Raw genomic sequence first — 25,710 nt, 5'->3', positions numbered from 1 at the left:
CATGCTGAAATTTATATCTAATACTAAGGTTTATGGTCCTTGGCATTGTAAAAAATTTAAGATTGTAAGTCAATGCAGTCAAAAGATACAGCCATTTGTGTCATATATTTTGAACTCACGAACTATGTACAGGGTGACACAGAAAAACAGAAACATTTCCACTATCCAATAAAACTAGAAGTGATGAAGGAAAGAAATTGAATTCATAGTAATTGAAACCTTACAACTCATTTTTTAAAAAATTATGACCTTTGGATGGCATCATCCTGTACAAATACATTTGTTAAATCTGTTGTTGGGATTCCTCATTGACCGGTGCAACATCTCAGCTGGAATACTGTGAATTGCATCCCGAATTCTCTGTTTTAATTCATCCAGGGTTCTTGGACAAGTCCTTTAGACTTTGCTCTTGAGGTAGACCCACAAGAAAAAATCACAAATGGATAAATCTGGTGATCTATGGGGCCAGGGAGTGTTACCGAATCATGAGATCACATGGTTTCCGTTATTTGCCGTGCACTGTGTGATGTTGCTTCATCCTGTTGAAACCAGGCTTCTTGAACATTTGGAAAGTTGGTCAATGCAGGAGTAACAAAAGTTTGTAACATCTCCATGTAATGATCAGCTTTGACAGTTATTGTGTTTCCTTGTTCATTTGTGAAAAAATACAGTCCGATAAGCGTATGTGATGGAACACCACACCATACTGTCACTTTACTAGCATGTAAAGAGTGCTCATGAACATCATTAGGGATTTTGTTTGCCCAGTAACGGTAGTTCTGTTTATTCACATAACCTGTGACATGAAAATGTGCCTCATCTGACATCCACAACTTGTTCATAAATTCATCGTCAATGTTTATTTTTGTTATAATTTGTTGACAGAATCCGAATTGTAACAAGTAATTGTTGTCCTTCAATTGATGCACCGTCTGTAGTTTGTACAGATGAAATTTTAAACCAAGATGAAGAATTCTGCAAACACTCTCCCAGGGCATTCCAACCACTGCACTTGCTTATGAAGTGAATGCCATGGGCTCCGTAAGACAGACTTGCATACAACATTAATGTTCATTGGAGAATGCACACTTCTTGGTCATCCTGTTGGTTTCTTCTTGAGGGCAGATCCTGTCTCTTCAAAGTTATTAATCCAACATTTTATTGCGTGCTTCGACGGAACGGCATCATGATGTCCTAAATTACAAAAAGTCGAAACTCCCTCTCCACCGCTACCAAACTATCATTGTTTTTATAAAACATTTTTATGGCCTGCTGTTGTCCATTCCACTGATTCACGATTACTGAAATGGTGGACTGTTTACTCGCTAACTGTCACATACCCACAGTGTTGCCATCTGCCCATTGCTGCCACTACACATTTGAAACATTCCCATTATTCTGTGTCAACCTGTATATACATAATTTGGTTCCTAGTCACTTCAGTTCCTTTCTCACACTTGTCTGGTTTTCTTTGGTCATTCTTCCTTTTGGCTGACAAGGAAACTCAAGCAGTGTTGCATTTTACCGCATTTTTAATGTTTTAAATGCTGTATTCCGATTTGTCTCTACTTATAATAATGATGCTGATAATCTGTAGTTGAGTGCCCTTAAACCACTAATAATCACCCATCCTGAGTTATGAGAATTACAGGGTTGGTTCTAATGATGCAATAACTGTAAGGACACTGTGCATGTAACATGAGGACTCTATTACCATTTTTTCTGCACAATGTCCAAAGTCCATTTCCTTCAAATTTTTCTGGTATTTCTTTTCAGGTAGTTTGACATAATTTTGTACTGTATTAAACTCCTGTCATGAAATGAAAAATAATGTGGGCATTTACTGAACACTCCAAGAGTTTAAATTTAATAATACATTGTTCTCCAAAAAATCTTTATAAAGATATACTATTTGTTTGTCATGTGCACCAAAGAATCATGTGGAAAGGAAGTTTGAGACACTAGATGAGAGCTATAAATAATTATGTTCCATTACCAGTATCTTGTAAAATATTATGAAGCAAACGGGTTAGTATTGCACTAAGAATTCGTTAGTTTGGTAATAACTATGATTGTAATTATAGTATTTCTTTTGGTTTCAGCTTATATCTAACAAAGGAACAAAGCCCGAAAGAGAAAATGCGCCATACATTGCTGGAAAATTCTCCCTTCGTAGCATGCCATATACTTTTCATCTCGGAAATGGTGAAACATATGAAGGTTTTGTTAATCGGAAATTAGAACGAGGTAAACGTTATCGCATTTTTGTGAGAGCTATTGTGGACACTCCTCAAAAGGTATGCAACTTAGAACATTTCACAAATTAATGATTTATCATGGTGTCATGTTATATTATAGATATTACTATACAATGTTACCCTTTTGCAGCACCTGTACACATCAAGCCCATTCTCTGAATATTTATCATTGGATATGCGTGAAGTGCCTCCAGGGGACCCACCGTTAAGACCAGATCCCAACATTCCTCCTGACAACTCAGATGTATCAATGAAGAGCAACACTGAAGAAGCAGGCATGGTCTGGGTCATAGGTCCTATTATTGCTGCTCTTATGCTGTCCATCTGTTTCATGTTGCTGTTTATTATTAAAAAGTGAGTAAGTCCAAGAGGTAATTTAAGGTTTAGTATGACATCTCAGTAGTAGTGAGAAAGTAGTTATTAAATTATGATTAATTGTAGCTGTAAAAACAATATTAAAATTGTGGTATCATCACTAACATTTAATATACTAATAGTTCTCTCAACCTGGTGCACAATGCATCCAATTCAATATACTTGGCCACAGCTATCAAAATAATTTTGTTTTGTTAGATATTTAATAAAGGCTGCACTTCACTTCCCTGTAATCGATAATATGAAGTAAAACCAAAAAACTGTGAAGCAAGAAACAATGTGCAAGACGGTAGTGATGTAGAGAAGTGAAATTAAGATTATTTGTTTGATACTTTGATGTTGTTTTCTTACTGCACTCAGCATAAGTCTGAATAAATTATTAATGATGAAATTTTTGCATACATTCCCTTTAACATAAAACCTAAAGGTGCAAAATTTGTGATATTTATACTTGTTGTAAACAATGTAATTAAGTTTTTGCAGCCGGCCGAGGTGGCCGTGCGGTTAAAGGCGCTGCAGTCTGGAACCGCAAGACCGCTACGGTCGCAGGTTCGAATCCTGCCTCGGGCATGGATGTTTGTGATGTCCTTAGGTTAGTTAGGTTTAACTAGTTCTAAGTTCTAGGGGACTAATGACCTCAGCAGTTGAGTCCCATAGTGCTCAGAGCCATTTGAACCATAAGTTTTTGCAGCATGAAATACTTTTACTTTATTTTACAGAAACATACACGTTTTATAGTATAGTGTGAAAACTTAAACTTTGCACATGTTGTCTCATACATAATGTTGTACATGCTCAGAATTCCACTTTTTGCAGACGAAGGCAGCCTTGTAAGGCTCCTGACCAAGCAGCAGTAACACGGCCTCTTATGGCAGCTGATATTGGCACCAGCCACGCACCGACTGATCCTGTTGAAATGCGCCGCCAGAACTTTCAGACTCCTGGTATGATTTCACATCCTCCTATACCAATCTCTGAGCTGGCAAACCACATTGAACGTCTGAAGGCTAATGACAACCTAAAATTCTCACAAGAGTATGAGGTAAGATCTACAAACTTTGTCTACAAAAACTGAGCAAAATTCTTAGTCTTTTAGAAACCTCATAAAGCTAGTAATAGAGATGTGGACAGAAAATTGTCAGGCGCCTTTAACAGATAGCAGCACTTTAGTATCATTGGCTAGCAAAATAGTAACATATGTACTGTCATTCTGGTTAAACATGCATTTTGTAAACTTTTGTGACAAGTGTAAACAATAACAGAAGCACTAGAAAATTAAAATGCTATTACAGGTTGGGGCAATGTTGTTTTTAGTCTTATTGCTGTGAAACATTGTACAGACAAAAAAAAAAAAAAATCACACTCTCAGCATATTTATTTCATTACTGATACCGAGAATTTCTTCACTTACATGGAATTTTTTTCCAGTCTATAGAGCCAGGGCAGACATTTACATGGGACCATTCCAACATGGAAATTAATAAGCCAAAGAACAGATATGCAAATGTTATTGCTTATGACCATTCACGTGTCATCCTTCAACCATTAGATGGCATTCCTGGGAGCGATTACATCAATGCAAATTATTGTGATGGCTATAGAAAGCATAATGCTTATGTAGCAACCCAGGTAAGTTGTATGAAATGACAATTATTTATTTAACAGACAGTTATTATACAATCAACAGTGAAAATAGCACAGTTTTTAGAAGTTTACAAATGCCTTTATATCTGAACGTGAAACAAATTTAATTGTAAATAATTTCGTATGTAATGCAAATGCAAAAACAGTGACTCATGCTTTGCACCCAATTGGATGGATACTTAAGTAACAATAAAAATACTATTTCAGACACATAGTTCAGTGAAGATCAACATTTATCTCTTATATAAAGTACATCTAATCTTTGGAGTTTAGAATTTGAAGTTCTTACAACTGAACCTAGATACAATTTCAACATATCTGTTGCAAATAAATTTGTTCAGCAGAACATAAAACATTCACTCAGTAAACAAAAGATAGAAGCCATATCTACACCTGGCTTACACTTTTACTGTAAAGCAAAAAGAACTAAATTTTTCTGCAGCATCTGTTTTCAGGAGACTTCCATCAGACAAGCAAATAAAAACAACCAACTCCCACCACATAATGTGGTTCAGTGGTTAAGACATAAGACTCTTGTTTGGGCTGACTGAGTCTCAAATTACAAACTACCAATTCTGATTTAGTATTCTGAAGTTTCCTTTAATCAAGTCATATGAATGCTGGGACAGTACATTCCCAATATTTCTCCAACTCAGCCAGTGCTCCATCTCTAATGACATGAACATATTATAGATATTGAAATCTATCATCACTTCCTTCACAATAGATAGTCCACTTTGAAGGATTTCTTTGTAGTTTCATCCTTTTAAACAAGTAAATAACAAAATGCAAATTTAAACTATTTTTCACTGTATGATATTATGACATAACTAGTGTAACACAAACATGTAAATTTCTAAGCCATACTGTCATGATTCTTTGAGCTCTTTGAACACATTGGCTGTACTGAGATCTATTCATTTTCAATTTTGAAATATTTAATGTTAATATAGCACAGCATTTCACTTGCTTACTCACAAATTAACATTTTAGGGTCCCCTTCAAGAAACATTTGGAGATTTCTGGCGGATGTGCTGGGAATTACGTTCAGCAACAATAGTTATGATGACAAAGTTAGAAGAACGCACGCGTATTAAGTGTGATCAGTACTGGCCTTCACGAGGGACAGAAACATATGGCACAATGACTGTTACTATCAGTGATGTTCAGGAGTTGGCAACATATTGCATTCGTACCTTTCAGATCCATAAGGTATGCAGCAACAGAAAGTTCGTCTTCTCCACATTTTGTATTTCTTATAAAGATCTTTTGTTCCTAAATGGCAACAAATGTATAATATTAAACTGTTTGTTTGTCAGGGTGGCCACCAAGAGAGGAGAGAAGTAAAACAATTTCAGTTTACTGCTTGGCCTGATCATGGTGTCCCAGATCACCCAGCACCTTTCTTACAGTTCCTACGCCGTGTCCGAAATATGAATCCCCCAGAGGCTGGTCCAATGATAGTTCACTGCAGGTATTTGTCAACTTATCCAACTGTGCATTATAAACATGCAAATTAAAACCATTTACTATGAATTTTGATACATGACGCATGACAACTTTTTGTTTCCAGTGCTGGTGTTGGGCGCACTGGTTGTTTTATAGTTATAGATTCAATGCTGGAGCGACTGAAGCATGAAAAAATGTTAGACATATATGGTCATGTAACTTGTCTCAGGGCTCAACGCAACTACATGGTTCAGGTGAGTATGCAAGGGCTTATTGATATTATGTTATGTTCACAGTGTAACTACTTTTAATTAAATGTGCTACAAATTAATTGAAAAATATGTACTTTTTCTAATATCTTGTCATGTAATAGGCTGTTTTTGTGCCCTGAGATCATACACCATTTCTTCTCAGCAGAAGAATACTGCTATTTCCATTCTTCCAGTTCTTCCTATCTGACAGTATTTTTCCTCATGAATTTACTGGTTTCTGCAGTTGTGGCTTATTTGCTATGGAGTTTCTAGTTCACAAGCTAAGGAATTTGACACTACCAGCACATTATCTTTTATGTAAATACTTTACAAGTAAAAGAGATCACTCACCAAGCTGTAGGGGGAAGCATTGAATCATTGATGTACACACAAAAAAGAATGAAAACTCTGCTAGCTTTTGGAATAAATCCTGTGATAAGCTAGAGCACAATATAGGAGAAAGAAGTGTTTAGTGCATGGACTTGTCATGTGATACATGTGGAGCCGGTTAGATGAGGCACACGAAGATGATGTGGAGGCTTAGATTGGGAGGGGGTGACAAGATAGAGGAAGTGGAAACTGATGGTTAGAGGATATGAGGAATCTCCACATCATCTTCATCATGCGACACACCAGGATATGGGGAACATCCGCATCATCTCCATCAAGCAACACACCTTATTGACTCTGGTGACTGTGTGTTGCATGCCTATCCCATGCACCTACCACCTCTCCTTCTGTGCTCCTATCTTGCACACTTGCTGCCTCCCTTGAAACTGATAGCTACCCATCCCCAACTGCTCCTCCTGATTCCTGGCTCTGCCTCCCAACTCTCCCCACCCTCCTCAACGTCCCCACCGCAGCCCACCTATCAAACTGCAAACCCAGTGTTGTGCACCCAGCCAATACAATACAGGTGTGTGTGTGTGTGTGTGTGTTTGTGTGTGTGTGTGTGTGTGTGTGTGAACAAGTCAACACTTCAGCTCTACAGTGAGTGGTCTCCTTTACTCTAAAATTATTTACTTTCTGCCAAATGTTCCTAAGTAAAATTAACTTTTACAGTGCTTCTCAAAAGAATCCTGTCAAATCATAAAATCAGGCAGACAGTACACTTGATGTGGCACTATCTCACTGGCCTTATATTTTGAGGGACTGTCATATTAATAAAAGTTCTGTAAACTTATTTGACTTCTTTAAATTTCCACAGATTTTGATGAAATAACACATGGACACATATAGTTATTGCTGTTTTTTTATTCCTAGCTTAATAATTTGAGAGGGTAAAGATCACTCTTGGCACATTAGCACTCTGAGGAAGCTCTGAAAAAAACAGTACCTGGTATACCTTAGATAAAAGCAAAATATAAAATCACAAACATATAGATTTTAGTTGAAACACTGTCGGCTACAAGGGACTCAGATAAACACGGGAACCAAAATAGACAATAACAAAATAAGACTCACAATATCTTTTCAAATATTTCGTCACAAAGAACAGTCAAACCCATTGTTACAGTTGAGGAAGTGATGTATTAATTAATGCAAGTGGCATTGAAAGGCAGCCAAAATTCATAACTAAACAAGACCACTTCGACTATAGAGCGTCTGTTTTTGTGTTGTATACTAAATTAAAAAGTTAATTAGTTTCACTCTGAACATAATTTAGTGTGCATTGCTTGCACAGAAAACTCTTCACAGAAACTGGAAAAGAACACATAGGCCACACCCTTTTATAAAAAATCACTAAAATTTCCACCAGTGTGTTATATGGTGATTGATTAATAAAGTATTTTGGCAAAACAGAGCTACCAGTTTTTTCTCGTTTTAATTAGAATGTAAGAAAGGAGACAGAGAGAGAGATAGAATATGGATGTAAACTGACACTGACATAATTAAAATAACAACAACACTGATTCCTAATCCTGTTTCTTATATCTTTTCAGACGGAGGACCAATATATTTTCATTCATGATGCACTACTTGAAGCGGTAATTGTAGGTAATACGGAAGTTCCAGCTCGTAATCTGCACACACATATCCAGAAGCTCATGCAGACTGAGCCAGGTGAAAATATTACAGGAATGGAACTGGAGTTCAAGGTGAGCATTAGCAGCAACTCTGAAAAATAGTGCAGAACTATGTCACATAGCATTTGAAAACTCTTGAAAAGATGACTGCTGTGACTAATGCATGTTAATGTTGGCAATTAAACTTTTTGCAAAATGTGCTAAAATTGAAAGGCAGCTAAAATCAGCTATTGGAGTGTACACATTGCCGAGAGAGACCCTCAAGCCAGGCTGTTTCATCATATTGAGAATTTTCACTGTTTACTTATATGCACTGAGATCTAACAGGTGATGCCTTGTTTATTGGCAGCTTATTTCTGCTTCAGCATTCTATATGCACAGACATGTTTATCAATGAGAAGTTAGAAGTATTATTTGTATATGGTGAATGTAAAGGAAATGCTGGCAGACCAGCATGGAAGTAGAGGGTTATCTGTTCTGATTGCAGATGTCAGAAGCACTTGAGAATGCAATCTGCACGAAGCCCCACCTATGCAGACAGTATGTGTCAATGAATCACCACAGCATATGTTGTCTTACTATCCACTGATATAAGGTTTATATAACTCTCAAATGGCATTTCCAAATATGTTTCTCAGCCACTGGGAAACAGTCTGAGCGCAAGCTTAAATGAAATGTAAAGCTGTGTTTTATTAAGAGAAGTATTTAGTTTGTAGATGATGGGTGGTTACGGGATCATTATGAGTAAAATGGTTTGTGCATTGATTTTTATGCCATTTGATCACAATTTTGATTATTACCTGTAGTCACAGTTGTCCAACAACTTGTAATTTCCCTTTAAGAAGCATTCCAGCATTTCCAGTCAAAGACGAGCTAGATAATCATTTCACAGATATAGAATTTAAGATGGTAGTTCCTTTTGTCTGTGGAAAAGGGCCATTTTCATCTCTGTCTTAGTTGAGTGGTGACAAGTAAGTGGCCAAGAGCAGCCTTAACTACATGGTGAAAATGCAGCTGTTTCTGCAAAACCTGTTCACTTGAACCTGGTAAAATAGACACATTTGAAAGTTTTTCCTAAGCCTCTACAGTTAGCATATAGCTCCATTTACAAAAGTCGTAGCTTACCCTTTGTCTATGTCGTAAAAAGAAGAGCCTAGAGGAAATAAATTTTACACTACTGTTATAACGTCATGTTTAACACATATATTTCAGAACGACACAACACATATAAGTCACAGAGTAAGTTGACAAGCAAGACATGTGTACACGTTAGCATTTGAATGAGCACTGAGTCCCAGTCTAGCGGCCGCTGCTCAGCTGGCTGCTTAGGTGGCGCAGCTGCTGCATGGCTGGCAGACAGCGCCACACGTAGAGGACGTGCGTAATTATGCGGCGGCGCTTTGAATGATCGGCGAGTCACAACACTTTTCCCCCCTTTGAAATTGTACCGAGCAAGGTGGCGCAGTGGTTAGACACTGGACTCGCATTCGGAAGGACGATGGTTCAATCCCGCGTCCGCCCATCCTGATTTAGGTTTTCCGTGATTTCCCTAAATCACTCCAGGCAAATGCCGGGATGGTTCCTCTGAAAGGGCACGGCCGACTTCCTTTCCCATCCTTCCCTAATCCGATGAGACCGATGACCACGCTGTGTGGTCTCCTTCCCCAAACCAACCAACCAACCTTTGAAGTTGTTGCACTGGTCCTGATGGAGGTGTCCATAGGCATTGTTTGACTCACCGTAAAGTCTCGAGGAGGCGGCTTCCCGTACGGACGGAAGTGTCCCCGATGATAACAGGTCGAGATGACAGGAGATGTAGGGGTCGAATCTGCTGGGCCCCCATGCACCAATCTGCCCGTTGCGGCAAGTCCAGTTGATATGACAGGAGACATAGGCGATGTGTCGGCATCCGTTGGAGGAGGAGGCGAGTAGATTTGCTCTGACAGAGGATGGTCATCCGGTTTCTGCATGGGCACATCTCCTGGTGGTGTCCGTTCTTGCGCTGTGAGTATTGAGAGATGCCAAGATCCTGAGCGTCAGGTAGAGCCGAAGGTGGTGTAGCGTCATTTGGAACAGGCGTTGCCGGCACACGAGGCCGAAGCTGGTCCGAATGACGCACTGCAACACCCGTGCCGTCTGGATTTCAGACAGGCGTCTGACACGATGTCGTAAGATGTGGCCCGGGCTCCATTTTGGCCGCCTGCCATATCCCCGTACCCAGACGAGGTCGTCAGCGGTGAACCGGCCAAGTGAAGTCACCCGTGGCCGTGAGGTGGAAGGCCGCAGAAGATGAAGTAGCGTGCAGGGCTGTCGGCCATGTAAGAGCTCAGCCGGGCTGTGGTCGCCCATGGGGGTGAAATGGTAAGATGCCAGAAACCGGAGAAGCGCATCATCAGCAGCAGAAGAAGTCAGAAGTTTCCGCATCTGAGCCTTAAACGTGCGGACCAGTCGTTCAGCCTCACCATTTGATTGTAGATGGAACAGCGGGGCCGTGACATGCATAACGCCGTGACGAGCACAAAAATCTGCAAAGTCGGAAGAGGCAAATTGCGGACCATTATCAGTAACAAGAGTAGAGGGGAGGCCATCCAAAGAAAAAATGCAGGTGAGAGCACTGGTGGTTGCTGCGGTGGTAGGCGACATGCAACGGACAATGAAAGGAAAGTTAGAGTAGGCATCAATTACGAGGAGCCAATAAGTACCTAAAAAGGGTCCCACAAAGTCAGCATGAATGCGCTCCCAGGGCTTCTCAGGCGAAGGCCACAGTGACAAAGATGACTTCGGGGCAGCGGCCTGTGACGCACAAGGGCCGCAGGCAGCGACCATGTGTGCTATTTCAGAGTCGATGCCAGGCCAGTACACATGACGGCGCGCCATAGATTTTGTGCGAGACACACCCCAGTGCCCTTGGTGAAGGCGGCGCAAGACCGAAGCACGCAAAGACGTAGGTACCACAACACGCGGCGAAGCATTGTCAGTGGAAAGGAGGATTAACACCATCCCTAGCCGTGAGGCAGTAGCGTAAAGCGTAGTAGTTCGCAACGGATCAGAAGTCTTAGCGGACGGGCGATCTGGCCAACCATTCTGAATACAGCGTAAAACCCGGGAGAGGGTAGGGTCAGAACCCGTAGCAGCCGCCAGCCTGTCCCCAGTGATGGGGAACCCATCCACAACCCGCTGCTCGGCAACATCCAGGTGGAAACACAAAAGTTCGTCCCTATCAAATGCCAGATCAGGACCCATGGGAAGGCGAGACAGAGCATCAGCATTTGCATGTTGAGCCGTTGGCCGGAAGTGAATCTCATAATTGAAACGAGACAAGTAAAGAGCCCAACGCTGGAGGTGGTGTGCAGCCTTGTCAGGAAGTGACGTTAATGGATGAAACAAGGAAACAAGTGGTTTGTGATCTGTAACAAGATGAAATTTTGAGCCACAGAGAAAAACACCAAACGTATGAAGAGCATAAATAATGGCCAAAGCTTCTTTTTCAATTTGAGAATACTTCTGTTGGGCATCCGTGAGCGTTTTGGAGGCATAAGCAATGGGTTGTTCTGAACCGTCAGAAAAACGTTGCGCAAGGACTGCACCGACCTCATATTGAGAGGCGTCTGTGGCAAGAACAAGATGTTGGCCAGGTCGATAAGCAGCCTGTTTCACCATAGTCTTCAATTTCTGGAAAGCCGCATCGCATGACGCGGGCCAGTGAAAAGGCACGTTTTTACGCAACAGGCGATGCAACGGCAGAGCCACCGAAGCCGCAGACGGTAAAAACTTGTGATAGTATGCTATTTTCCCCAAGAAGGCCTGCAGTTCCTTAACAGATGTAGGGCAAGGAAGGGCATTGATCGCAGCGACAGTTTGCTGAAGCGGACGAATACCATCCCGAAAGAGTTTGAAACCCCAAGTGCGTGATAGATGCCTGAAAAAATTGTGATTTCTGAAGATTACACTTAAGGCTGCCAGTCTGTAAGACATGAAAAAGTGTGCGGAGATTTTGAAGATGTTCTTCAGTGGTGGAGCCAGTGACAACAATGTCGTCCATGTAATTGATACACCCAGGGACAGGGAGCAATAATTGTTGCAAGAATCACTGAAAGAGAGCAGGGGTGCTAGCAACCCCGAATGGCAAGCGTTGGTATTGATAGAGGCCGAAAGGCGTGTTAAGGACCAGAAACTGCCAGGAAGCAGCATCGAGAGGAAGTTGATGATAAGCTTCTGACAGGTCAATTTTAGAAAAATACTGGCCTCCAGCAAGTTTAGTGAACAGTTCTTCAGGATGGGGCATAGGGTAAGTGTCGATGAGGCATTGAGCATTTACAGTGGCGTTGAAATCGCCACAGAGATGAATATCACCATTTGGCTTGACAACGACAGAAGAGGACCACTCACTGGAAGTGACAGGAAGCAAGACCCCTGAAGTAGTGAGACGATCCAACTCCTGTTGTACCCGATCACGAAGGGCCACAGGAATGGGCCGAGCCAGAAAAAACTTAGGCCGAGCAGTGGGTTTGAGTGTGATATGAGCTTCAAAGTCGTTTGCACGGCCTAACCCAGGAGAAAAAAGGGACGGAAATGTCGTCGACAAGGAATCCAGTTGAGCATAAGGAATAGCATCAGAGACAATATTGACAGAGTCATCTATGGAGAACCCAAAAACGTGAAAGGCATCGAAACCAAACAGATTCTCTGTGTTACTCTGGTCGACCACAAATATGGGGACAGTGCAAACGACGGATTTGTAAGATACCTCATCATTAAACTGTCGCAAGAGAGAAATCTTCTGTTTATTGTACATCTGTAATTGCCAAGTGACAGGTGACAGGAGTGGAGAACCCAACTGAAGATACATCTGGGAATTAATTATAGTGGCAGCAGAACCGGTATCCACTTGCATGCGAACATCTCGACCAAGGATTTGGACAGTAAGGAATAACTTCCCTGAAAGGGAAGAAGTGCAATTGACAGACACCACAGAATCAGAATCGGCGTCATGTTCATGTACATCATGTATGCGGTCGGATTTGCAAACGGAAGACACATGACCTTTTTTTTTGCAATTGTGACACACAGCCCAACATTGGGGACAATCCTCGTGTGAATGTTTCGTAAAACACCGTGGACATGAAGGAAGTTGCCAGGGGTTTTGCTGCAGTTTCTTAGTGGGTTGTTTACGGTTAGGCCAAGGCTGTGCGTGGGAGCGCACTGCGGCCACGTCAGCTGGCGGGGACGTGCCGCACGCGTCATCAACAGTGCACAGAAGTTGTATTTCCCCGAATCACCCCACGCCTCTTATTTGCCCCCCAGCGGCGCAAGAAATTTCAAAAGACTGCGCGATGGAGAGAACTTCATCTAGAGTCAGATTTGCCAACTGAAGGGCATGTTGCCGAACTTCTTTGTCGGGCGCCGACCAGATAATAGCATCCCATTCCATGGAATCGGCATATGATTCTTTGTGAACGTCAGTAACAAATTGACACTTTCGACTGAGGCCGTGAAGTTCAGCAGCCCAAGCGCAATAGGATTGATGTGGCTGTTTTTGACAATGATAAAAGGCAACACAAGAGGCTACCACATGCGTTTGCTTTTGAAGATAGACAGACAGAAGTGAGCACATTTCAGCAAAGGACAAAGATGCAGGATCCTTCAAAGGAGCCAATTGCGACAACAACCGATACATTTGAGGTGAAATCCAGGAAAGGAACAGAGACTTACATGGATGAAATGCCAAGAAGTGCTATCGAAGACGTGTTTCATAATCAGACTAGTCTTCCGCTGTCTCGTCGTAAGGAGGAAAAGGAGGTATAGCCAACGACGAGAAACGCCCCGCATTTGACGCCGCGACGAAATCGCGAATTGCCGCTGTTAGAAGCACTTGCTGTTCAAGGAGATTTTGCAATAGTTGCTCGACAGTAGCCATGGAAACCTGTGGGTCAACGGTGAAAAGGAAAAATCCACTACCTCGTCGCCAATTGTTATAACGTCAAGTTTAACACATATATTTCAGAACAACACAACACATATAAGTCACAGAGTAAGTTGACAAGCAAGACATATGTACACGTTAGCATTCGAATGAGCACTGAGTCCCAGTCAAGCAGCCGCTGCTCGGCTGGCCGCTTAGGTGGTGCAGCTGCTGCATGGCTGGCAGACAGCGCCGCACATAGAGGACGCGCGTAATGGCGCGGCGGCGCTTTGAATGATCGGCGAGTCACAACAACTACAATAGCTGATTCCAACAGCCTTGCTAACCAAATTTTGCACATCCCTCAGATACTTCAGTGAAAAATTTCAATGTGAACATTAACAAGAGTTATATCATTGGACTTGTATTTTCAAGAGGTTTCTATTGCTGCTTAAAACCATAATGCTCCTTTAGACAGAGAGAGAGAGAGAGAGAGAGAGAGAGAGAGAGAAACATACTTGCTTCAATGTCTTTGGCTGATCCAAATGTTAAGAGGGTTAACCATACTACAAAATTATATGCCCCTCTGCATATTGTCATTTGCCAAAAACCTTCAATATCTTGGACCATTCATGAAATAAAAGAGGTGTTATGTATGCAACTCACTATGTATATCCCTACTCATGAAATAGATGTGCTGAGCAGTGAACAAAAGTTTACCAATCAGAAAGTGCTCATCTCTGGAATAATAAACATACACATTCAACTGTTTCTCTCTCAATACCACACTCATTGTCAAATGTTAGGTGACAGTGTCAGGAGGCAACAGTGATTGTTGTGTAGTCTATGTAATAGCTCTGTTAAAGGAATTTGTCGGAAAGCTAAGCCTTTGCTCCATGTTTTACAGGGTTGTTCATTGTTCAGCACGTTCTATGTTTGGTAAATAATCTGTACTCTTATACATTAACTACTCAAAAAAAGTTTTTCACCACCTTCATATCTGTGAACATGTACTGGCTTAGATTCAATACTGTGTTGCTCTACCTCACATGTCATAACACACTCGGACCGTCCTTGGCAAGCCATCAACAAAGTGGCCAATATGTTGTTGTTTGAGCTTGTCTTTCTCTTCAGTGCAAGTCGTTATTTTGTCATCTGGGGTGTGAGGAGGTTTATGTGACAACACACTACTCATTTCAGCTGATTCCAAGCACTCTTAATCATGTTCATGTCAGAAGAAACTGGAGGCCTTCCATTTGATCACTTTCTGCTTCCTAGATGAAGATGTTCACGAGTGGGATGCCATTTGCCTGTGCGTTATCAACATAAAAGACAAACCCATCATGAAGATGTTGACTGTAGGGCTGAAGAGTAGCTTGGAGAATCCTGTGTACATTCTGCATAGCCCTGAAATTACCACTGATAATGACTAGACATGTTTGATATTTATGCACAGTACCGGTCGAAAACATGACTGACTCATCTCCCTGCTGAACCCTGCTGGTGGCTGCTACTGCCTGGCTGCCTTTACACTGTTCTACAACAGTTGGCAGGTGTTGGACAAATTCTTCACTCATTGCTAAAGGAAACTTGATGCTATTGATCCAGGTTCCCTTTCAGGTGTTCCCTTTCCTGCCTTCTTTGTTTACTATGCTGCTGGGTAGTTTATGCTGTTTTTCATATGCTATGACTACAGGTCCAGTTGATTGTGTTGAGGCAGTTCCATACTGTCAGGGTTAACACAGCTCTTCCAGTTGTCTGCAAAATGGCAGCTCACTGTTCTGTTGCATTCTCCTCAGAGTACCTTATAGCCATAATTTTTTGGTAGTGGTCATCAATTGGTGTTATTGATCACAGCAGACACAGTTTTTCAGTGTTTCATATCACACGAAGGTGACTAGTTGTTTGAACATCATCTTTGTGATGCCAGTGTGGTGGGAAACACACCATACAGATGCTCCTTTTTGCTGGCAAGTTACTCTGTGTGCACAGTCTAAGCCTGAAGCGATCCTCCAAGCCATGTTGACAGAACTGAATTAGAGACACTATGCCCTCTACTGAATTGCACTGAGATGACTCATTGGCTGTACATAGCAGTTTCTTGTGGTCAAAAGGGTATTGAGAAAGAGGTTTTGGATAAAAAAAGAAAGAAAGAAAGGAAGGAAGAGAGAGGTATGCTAGTCACGAGATTGTTACAAAACTTTTTTTGAGCCATTTATCTCCCTCCATTCTGGATTTTACTTTTATGCTTATTAAGCCAAATATGATTATTCTATTATGAAAAGACTAAAATCAGATTCTGCTACTAAATATTATACAGAAATGTGGATCACAGTGTAAATGAGAACATTATTATTGATTGCAATCAAAATAATTTTTTTCATCATGTTTGCGATGTTTCCCTCTGTACAACATGTACATATATAAGCAAATTCTATTCCTTTTTGTAGAAACTGTCCAACATCAAGGCTGATTCAACACGCTTCATCAGCGCAAACCTGGCCTGCAACAAGCATAAAAACCGTCTTGTCCACATCTTGCCATTCGAGGCCACTCGTGTTTGCCTAACACCAGTCAGAGGTGTTGAAGGATCTGACTACATAAATGCTAGTTTTATTGATGGCTACCGATATCGTTCAGCTTATATAGCCACTCAGGGTCCACTAGTTGATACGACAGAAGACTTCTGGCGCATGCTGTGGGAACACAATTCCACAATTGTTGTAATGCTTACAAAGCTTAAAGAGATGGGAAGGGTATGTATTAACCTTTTATATTACTTTTTTTCTGAAATACAGTAACTGACATTGTATAAAATTATTGTGTATTTATATTGAAAGTTGTTAACATCATTCAACATAATTATGCTATATTATGGGACACTAATGACAATATCCATGACAGATTTCTGATAAGATTCACAGTACGCTATCAGTTTTGTACTGTTAACTTCTCCCACAGATATCAGCACAGGATCAATACTGATTATGATAGTCACACCAGAAGTATAGAAGAAATGTTGCATTTTTAAACTTTTTTCTTTTCAAAACACTCACTCAAGTTGCATTTTCTGAAATACCTTTGTGAAGACACCTGGAGATGCCTTCTTAGCAAGACAGTTCAGGAATGTTACTTGGATGGAGAGAGCTGTTTTCACTGACTAAAAATATGTTTGCACATGCTGTTCTTCAACTTTTTAACTGTAATAAAACTGTATACACATTCCGGGTTTGGATACTGAAGTAATTGGCAGATGAATTAGTGGCATTTACATTGGTTTCTGCAACAGTTTGTCTTTGTTGGTAGTTTGACAATGATCCAGTTCAGTTATTCATCGGAACTATCCATGTGACATTCATTCATGCACATTACTCAGATAACCTTGGCTCAGCATTAACACATTACTGGTCCATCAAAATATCACATGTTAAGTGCCTAAAAAGGAATGTTAAGTGCCTAAAAAGGAAAATTCCATTCAGCAAACCAATAAAATCACAAAGGGCTAGTCAGAGAGACAAAGCACCCAGTACAGCCGAAAGAAGAACAGAAAAGATATAACAGTTCTCCTGATTCCAGGTGGTTTGTCAGGGTGGGGGTGCAAGCAGGTCATGTCAGCTGACAAGAATAATACAAATAAGATAGTAAAAAACATCCATACCCTAAAATTCCTATCCTGGAACCACTGTGGTTGGAAAACCTGCTCAATGCACCATCCAGCTACCATCTACTCAGCACTGGCACAGCATGTAACATTAAAGGCCGACAAAAGTGTGAAACTGCTTATATGATATTATCAACTGATATTTGTTCTCTGCAAGGCTTTCTGCACTGGAATGAGCACCACAGAACTGGTAAAATACACAAGTGGATACAGATGAACTGTCTGCCTTGGATATATCCATGGGGCTTGCTATACCACACACTCTATTTGGATCTTACAACCTAGAATTCCCTGAATGCTTGATATAGGTACTTGTTCTGCAACATATTTCTCTCTCCTAGACTCAATCTACATTATCCTAAACCTCCCCTGTCCTGCATCCTTCCATTGGTATTTGTACAGTTCTCTCTATCTTATGTTGTGTTATATTCCCCATAGGTTCCCCTCTCCTCATCTGCTTATTGTAGTTCACTTTTATTATGTAATCATGTGCCATTTTCTGTCTTTCTATGTTTGCCTACCATTACTTCTTACTCGACCTGAAGCAAAGTCAACATAGCATAGAAGTCAACATAGCATAGAATGCTAAGCTATGTGCTGGCACCTACTTCCTCTGATACATTTTCCTTCTACCCTTTTTATAAAAGATTAGTCCTTGCTAGTTGGTTTCTGAGTGACATGCCTCCCACCCCTTCCAACCCTTTCCTCTTTTCTCCTTAGAAGCATAAATGTGGTGTTCCAAAAATGCTATGAGTGCTGTCAAATGGTTGTGCTTTTCTATTGGTGGCACTGTGTGTTGTGCCACAAAGTACTGGGCACCTCAAAACATCAAAAATACTACTTTGGTATCCTAACATCATTCTATATATTCTGTACCTGAATCCTTAACTTTAATCCCCAAATTGGTGTAGAAACTGACTAACATATTGTACACACCTCCATATTAGCCTGTCATTATTTGCTGTTCAGTTCCTGATAAATGATTCCAAGACTTTACAGTACCAGTGATACACTTGTCCTGGAACCATTTTACCACTTACCTCAAACTTTCCTAAATGTACACACAGGCTGAAAGAAGTAGCAGTGGGAATAACTATATTATTTGGCAGCTCCAGCTGCCAGCTGTATTTAGTAGTCTACTCGCATGACCACCACTGATGCCCCTAGTCCCAAACAACCTTTTCTAGCATTCTGCAGTTTGTTTTCAGTGCAGGAAACATGCCACAGAAAGTGTTCCTAAGTAATTGCTCATCAGACTATTCCAGATATAAATTGATTGAATTTTACATGACACTTGGAAACTGCTAAGATTCATCTATATGCTAAATAATAGTTTATACTATATGAAAGAAAAACAAACAGCATTAGGGGCACCAAGAAAGTGCAGGCAGGGGGGAAGGCATTGTGCACAGTGAGGTATGTGTTGGGAGGGGACAATAGTGCGGAGGAAGAGTAGGAAGAGGAAGACCGTGTGAGTGGAGAGTGAGGAAAGTATATTCGTGGATCAGGGGCTTGCTTGCCGATACCGAGGCAGGGAGGACTGCAAGATCAAAGGGTGTATTACAAGGACAGTTCCCATCTACATAATTCAGATAGTTTGGTTTCGGCAGGAAGGACCTAGGTGGTGGATTGTGAAGCAGCCACTGAAATCGATCTTGTGTCGGTACCGTGTTGACAACAGTTGGGTGGCGGCCTTTCATTTGGGTTGATAGCCAATTGATAGACATACCAACGTAAAATGCTCTGCTAAAGTTATAGCAAAGCTGATAGCACATTCTACTAAAGTCCAATCACGGTGTATATAATTCTAGTCATCCTCCAGGAAAATACGTTATCATCACCAATCTCCTTATTGTGAAATGTTGCACAGCAAATGCAGAACATGAGTAATTCACTTTTACATGATCTTAGGTCTCTTGCGAACAGGAAATGCTGATCATAAATAAATATCTTCCCTCTATTTAGTTTGTATGAATGACAGTTCACAAACTTTTAGAGTTAATCCATTTTATTATTTCTCAATTTTCATGAAATAGCATTGCAATATATATATATGATTGATAATATAATAGGGTTTGTCCCTGCCACATAACAAATAATTTTATGATTTACAAAAGTGTACCAAGTAATTAGATATCTTAAATTGTCAATTATTCTATGAGTTGATAGTAGCTGTGAATAGAGGTACTTCACAGATTTTTTTTTTTCTTTTAGGAAAAATGTCACCAGTATTGGCCGAGTGACCGGTCAGTCCGTTATCAGTGTTTTGTTGTTGACCCAATAGCAGAATACAATATGCCTCAGTACATACTACGAGAATTCAAGGTTACTGATGCCCGTGATGGTAGTTCTCGCACCATTCGCCAATTCCAGTTCATTGACTGGCCAGAACAAGGTGTGCCAAAGTCTGGTGATGGTTTTATTGATTTCATTGGCCAGGTGCACAAGACCAAAGAACAATTTGGTCAAGATGGGCCAATTACTGTTCACTGCAGGTATGTCTCACTCACAATTATGTCAGTATATTGTACAAAAATGACATCTCAGTTACTTAAGGGAAATGTCTTAATACAGTGAGTAAGCCTTTGTTTGATTTCCTTGTTGTGTATTAAATTGTTATATTCTACTTTTTCAGTGCTGGAGTAGGCCGTACAGGTGTATTCATTACACTAAGTATCGTTTTAGAAAGAATGCAGTATGAGGGCGTTGTAGACGTCTTCCAAACCGTTCGGATCCTACGAACACAGCGCCCGGCAATGGTTCAGACAGAGGTTTGTATATACAATCGTTAGAATGATGTAAAGTGTATGTTAGCTCTATTATCCTTGAAAACATAAAAGCCAATACATACGTAATTGTTTTGGGCTCCAGACTGCAGACGGAAGATACGAGCCCTCTAATAAAGTACTAGTTACCTGTGATAGAACATAAACAAAGTATCTTGGTCCATCAAATAGCATCCAAATTGTAAAACTGAATTGCCCTTAACAGGAACTACTATTGTACTCAGTTGAGGCGGCATTCCTCAAAGATTCATTGCTGAAATAACAGTGTGCCTATAATAACATGATTCCTCTCTTACATGATACTTACTGCCATAGTGTCACTTTTCAGTACACTCTGCTTATATTCAATGAAAGTAAAAACTTTGCAAATCTCTCTGGATGCAAAATGGCCCAAGTAGGCCATTTGTGTGATATGTCTTTAACAAACATTTCTACACGGTTAAGTTACATCCTTTGTTTTCATTGGCAGAGATCATATCAGTGTGATTAAAACTACTACTTAAGTTTTTACCAGCCAATACCATTAATGTACAAGTAGTATTTTTCATCTTTGTGTAACAGTATTCTCTTGCATGCAAATCTTCATTGAATTAACCTACACTCAACATAAGCCAAGTCGAAATCCTTCTGAAAATGAGGCATTTAAATGTTTCAGGGCACTCTTATAAATAACTATAAAATTTTTGGTGAATGTATAGGGTTACTTTTAAGTACTACCAGGGTAGATGGCTGCACAGTACAGAAAATAGAGACACACCAGTGGATAGAATCTCTTTCCAAGTTTTTAACTTACATTACAGTTGCTCAATATGGGCTTCATAAGTGACACGTCAAACATCAATATGATAGTCAAACTCTTGCCATACACATCCCTTTAGATTAGATTAGATTAGATTAGATTAGTTTTTCGTTTCATAGATCCGTGCTGAGGAGATCCTCGTGGATGTGGAACATGTCAATTTTTAAGCTGAAATAACAATACTAATAGTATGAATATATACAATACATCATTTATTTCTATTAAAAAATTTGTCAATGGAGTAGAAGGAGTTGGCCACTAGTAAGTCTTTCTGGCTCCTTTTAAACTGATCTTTATTTGTAACATAAATTTTTTATGTTTACTGGCAAATTATTGAATGTAAGTGCTTTTAAGTCCTTGTGCAGATCATTTTTGTTCCTAGTATTGTATGTATGAACTGAGCTGTTTGTTGGAAAAAGAGATATATTATTTAGGACAAATTTCATTAATGAGTAAATATACTGAGAGGCAGTAGTTAGTATACCCAGTTCTTTGAAGAGGTTTCTACAGGACATCCGTGAATTTACTCCGCAAATAATACATATTACACGCTTTTGGACTCTGAAAACTTTTGTTTGACTTGAAGAGTTACCCCAAAATATTATACCATATGACATTATGGAATGAAAGTAGGCAAAGTATGCAAGCTTTTTCATTTTTAAGTCGCCTATGTCTGCTAACACTCGAATTTCAAATACAGATTTGTTAAGGTGTTTCTGCAGTTCTGTGGTGTGCTCTTTCCAACTGAATTTATTATCAAGTTGTAATCCCAGGAATTTAAGACTGTCAACCTCTTCTATCTGCTCTTCTTCGTACTTTATGCATATGCTGGGTGGAAACCTCTTACAAGTTCTGAATTGCATATAGTGAGTATTCTCGAAGTTTAATGTCAGTGAGTTGGCTTTAAACCATTTATTAATATCCATGAAAATATCATTAGCAGATCTTTCTAGAACTACACTCGCCATACTATTTATTGCAATACTTGTGTCATCTGCAAACAAAACGAACTCTGCTTCTGGCAGTGTAACTGATGAGAGGTCATTAATGTACACAAGAAAAAGCAATGGCCCTAAGATGGATCCTTGTGGGACACCACATGTAATTTCTTCCCATTCTGATGATGACTGATGACTTAATTCACTAGTCCCTTGCACTGACACCCTTTGTTTCCTGTTAGTGAGGTATGACTTGAACCATTTTTCAGCACTGCCCGTGACACCATAGAATTCTAATTTACTTAAAAGGATGTTGTGGTTCACACAATCAAATGTCCCAGCACATCATGTTGGATATCAGTGACCACATTAATTTTCCTTCCTTGCAACTCTTTCAAATTACTTGGCAGTCTAGACAGGAACACAAATTATTTGACATAGCCCCTTAAGAAGAGTTAAGTCTGGCAACCACGAGGGCCACTGAAGAAGAGGAGAAGCATGATGAGAATCACATCCAGTCCAATCTAATGTTAGGCAATTCAGCTTTAAGATAATCATGAATGTCTGGAAGAAAGTGTGATGAATTACTGTCTTGCTCCAGAATGGACTCTCCAATGTCTTGGGGTAATTGTGGCTGTCAGATCTCCTGGTGCATGAAACTGATCAGTTTTCCTCTCAAAGAAAAATGGTCCATGAACTTTTGAAGAGGACATGGCACAAAACACATTCACTTTACATGAGTCACAAATGTGTTCAAAATCATATGTGGATGGTATGCATCTAAAACAGCATGTTATGACATGTTACCTTTCCAGACAAATGAAAGATGGCTTTCTTACAGAAAAACAACTTCTGTGAAAAACCATATTCCTCCACTAGCCACTGTAAGTCATTGCAAATGTCTGGATGAAGGGCATTGTCCAGAGTAGTCAGTACGTGTAACTGCAGCTGGTATGATTTTACATGCACACATTTGTGTAGAACAAGTCTGACAGTTGACTTTGGTACCTGCAGTTCTCAGCTTCCACATGTCACTGATTTCTTTAAGCTCCTGATGAATGATTTCCACACACATTCCACCTTCTCTGTTAACTGTCTTGGCTGGCTCGTTTCCTTTGCATCACGTAAGCAACTAATCTCATGAAATGTTTTGTACCATCAAGGACAAATGGCTACAAAGCTGAGAGAGCCCATAGGGTGACATCATATTACATACAGAAGCATTGTCACATAAAACTTACAATTTCCCTCTTCATAGGAGAAATATTTCATATTGTATTGAACACAAATATGAAAATTAATACAAAAACATTCATAAATGGAGATCATGATAATGTCAGCTCCCCTTCTCCAAATAAATATTGACTGTGACAAGGTTCAAAAACTTATGTTTTTTTATTTTAAAAATGAAAGAGAAGTATATTAGTCTACTTCACATAGTTAAAATGTTTAAGAGGGAACTTGAAGAATAAAATAATATGAATAGAGCAGCAGCAGCCAGCCAGAGATAAAGAAAACAGTATGGAGAAGACCATCACCTGGAGGGAAAGCAGTCAACACAGAAAAGAATTATAATTAAGAATGTGACCACTGAGAGATACACACAGAAAGAAGATGAGTAAGAACATGGGTTCAGAATGTACTAAAAAGTAGAACAAATTGAAAGTAGTTAAGTGATTAGAGTTGGGGGATGGGGGTGAACAGAAAATTAATGAACACACAGGCAAACATGAGTAATTAAGATTAGGATTTAACATCCCATTAATGGTAAGATTGTCAGAGACTTAGTACAAGCTGAAATAGGACAACTACTGGCCTTTTTTGTTTTGCATTTGTCAATTTCTCAGGTAGTATACTTGAGTAGTGATACCCTTTTAATTTTGTGATGGTCGTACGTAGAAGTTTTCCACTGCTCATTTTCAAACTCTATAGCTATTACTTTTGAAATTATTGTTACTATTATTATTTGTTATTAATGTTGACTGTTATAATAAATAGCTGTTTTTAAATTCATTTCATTTTGTAAATATTTACATGCCTTTTTTCCCACCAGGATCAGTACCAGTTTTGCTATCGAGCTGCATTGGAGTATTTGGGATCATTTGACCATTATGCGAATTGACAGTAACACCATTGTGGAACATGATGAGAGACATAGCAGTCAATGGCTGTTTATTTAGAAAGATGAGTAATAAGTAGGGTTTGAGTATGTTTGTCCAGTAAAGTTAGCAAGAGAAATAACTAAGAAAAATTTTAAGGATGGACAATATTTTAATGATGCCGTGGTGAAGAAAATGAACATAAATACTATAGCTGTTATTGTTCTCCCACTCCATTTGCTGGAAAACATTGACAATAATTCGACAACTCTCCAATTTTCTGTAAACTTGCTGTTTTTGTTTTCGCATTCATCTGTTATTTTACACATTTGATTTACTCTGAACTGGATATAATATCCAGATACTGCCTCAAGAATAATATTGAAACGTCTCTTACCTGTGAATGGACAAACTTTTTTTAGAGCTTTGATGAGTGACACAAACTTAAACAAGTGGAGTGTATGTGTGTGTAATGTGCATGTTACTGAACTGCACATCATCCCCAATGTCCCAAAGCGCCATCATCGTGCAAGCTGGATGGCATAAACATTTTCCATGGTGCCTACTTAATGAAAGATAAATTCCCAAATAAAGATTTAGAAAAAGAAGAATATGTGAGCAAAATGGGAAAGCGCACATTTGTCGTACATACAATCACTGGGGACATTATTACCAATTTCCCCTCTAATTTGAAACCTTTCTTTTTTTATTTTTATAGTTCCAAATTTCATGTATACCTGTGTTGTTTTGTAGGAAATATATGTGCACTCAAGTGTTCATTTGTGTTTTGGTTCATTGCCTGTGAGGTGTTCATAAGAGAATTGTGTTATGATGTAGTTAGCATTTATATAAAAAGAGCCAAATTTGTAAACATTTCCTACTTTTTTTACATTATAGACATGTTTTCTATATGTGTGTGTGTGAGTGAACCTTTTCGTTATGTGTTTTTAAATGTGACTCTAAAGCAGAAATATTATGACTGCTATTATTTTTTATTATTGACATATCATAAAATTAAAGAAGAAAAAGAAACACCTCAAAATGTATAATATGTATTGTTTACTTTTCTGTAGACTTAAATAAGTACTGATCATTGTATAAGTTTCCATCTTTTTTGATTTTTAATGTTTTCCATTGACAGTACAAACAATGTGTTTTCCCGCATTATTGATTGACATAGTGCTCTCTTTTTAATAAAACCAATCAAACCATGTTTTGTACACAAAAATTATTGTAATTCCTGATTTTGAACAGTGTGCTGACCACACTCTTATAAAACCAGAAGCATGTGGCTGTCTTGCAAGGTGAACAAGGCACCATCAAATTGACACACAATTCAAGTGATCCGGCTTACTGTGGGAAAGGGGGGGGGGGGGGGGAATTATCCACTGTGCTTACTTAAGTAGTGGTATCTGATATGCAACATGTAAATTAGTAGTAAATATTTCACAATTACATTTGAAAATTGTTCATTCTCAGTAACTGAGAAAGTAATTTGGCTGAGAAGCAACAAAAAGAGAA

The 25,710-nt window shown here is 39.6% G+C and overlaps 1 protein-coding gene across 4 annotated transcripts in view; it reads left to right on the top strand.

Annotated features, from left to right (window-relative positions):
* The window catches only part of LOC126175945 (tyrosine-protein phosphatase Lar), a 546,759-nt gene extending 521,357 nt beyond the window's left edge, over positions 1–25,402 (top strand). For all 4 annotated transcript variants that reach the window (XM_049923024.1, XM_049923022.1, XM_049923023.1 and 1 more), the window contains 12 exons: positions 2,103–2,297; positions 2,389–2,612; positions 3,450–3,675; positions 4,062–4,262; positions 5,271–5,489; positions 5,597–5,751; positions 5,851–5,980; positions 7,921–8,076; positions 16,357–16,662; positions 19,782–20,062; positions 20,203–20,338; positions 24,144–25,402. In XM_049923024.1, coding sequence (XP_049778981.1) covers positions 2,103–2,297; positions 2,389–2,612; positions 3,450–3,675; positions 4,062–4,262; positions 5,271–5,489; positions 5,597–5,751; positions 5,851–5,980; positions 7,921–8,076; positions 16,357–16,662; positions 19,782–20,062; positions 20,203–20,338; positions 24,144–24,212 — 2,298 coding nt within the window. In that variant the 3' untranslated portion in view covers positions 24,213–25,402. The remainder of the gene's footprint in view (positions 1–2,102; positions 2,298–2,388; positions 2,613–3,449; positions 3,676–4,061; positions 4,263–5,270; positions 5,490–5,596; positions 5,752–5,850; positions 5,981–7,920; positions 8,077–16,356; positions 16,663–19,781; positions 20,063–20,202; positions 20,339–24,143) is intronic.
* Positions 25,403–25,710: the final 308 nt, after the last annotated feature.

Source organism: Schistocerca cancellata, chromosome 3 (assembly GCF_023864275.1).
Source record: "Schistocerca cancellata isolate TAMUIC-IGC-003103 chromosome 3, iqSchCanc2.1, whole genome shotgun sequence".
Lineage (NCBI taxonomy): Eukaryota > Metazoa > Arthropoda > Insecta > Orthoptera > Acrididae > Schistocerca > Schistocerca cancellata.
The sequence above is the reverse complement of the archived record's forward strand: the minus strand, read 5'-3'. Positions and strand labels throughout refer to the sequence as shown.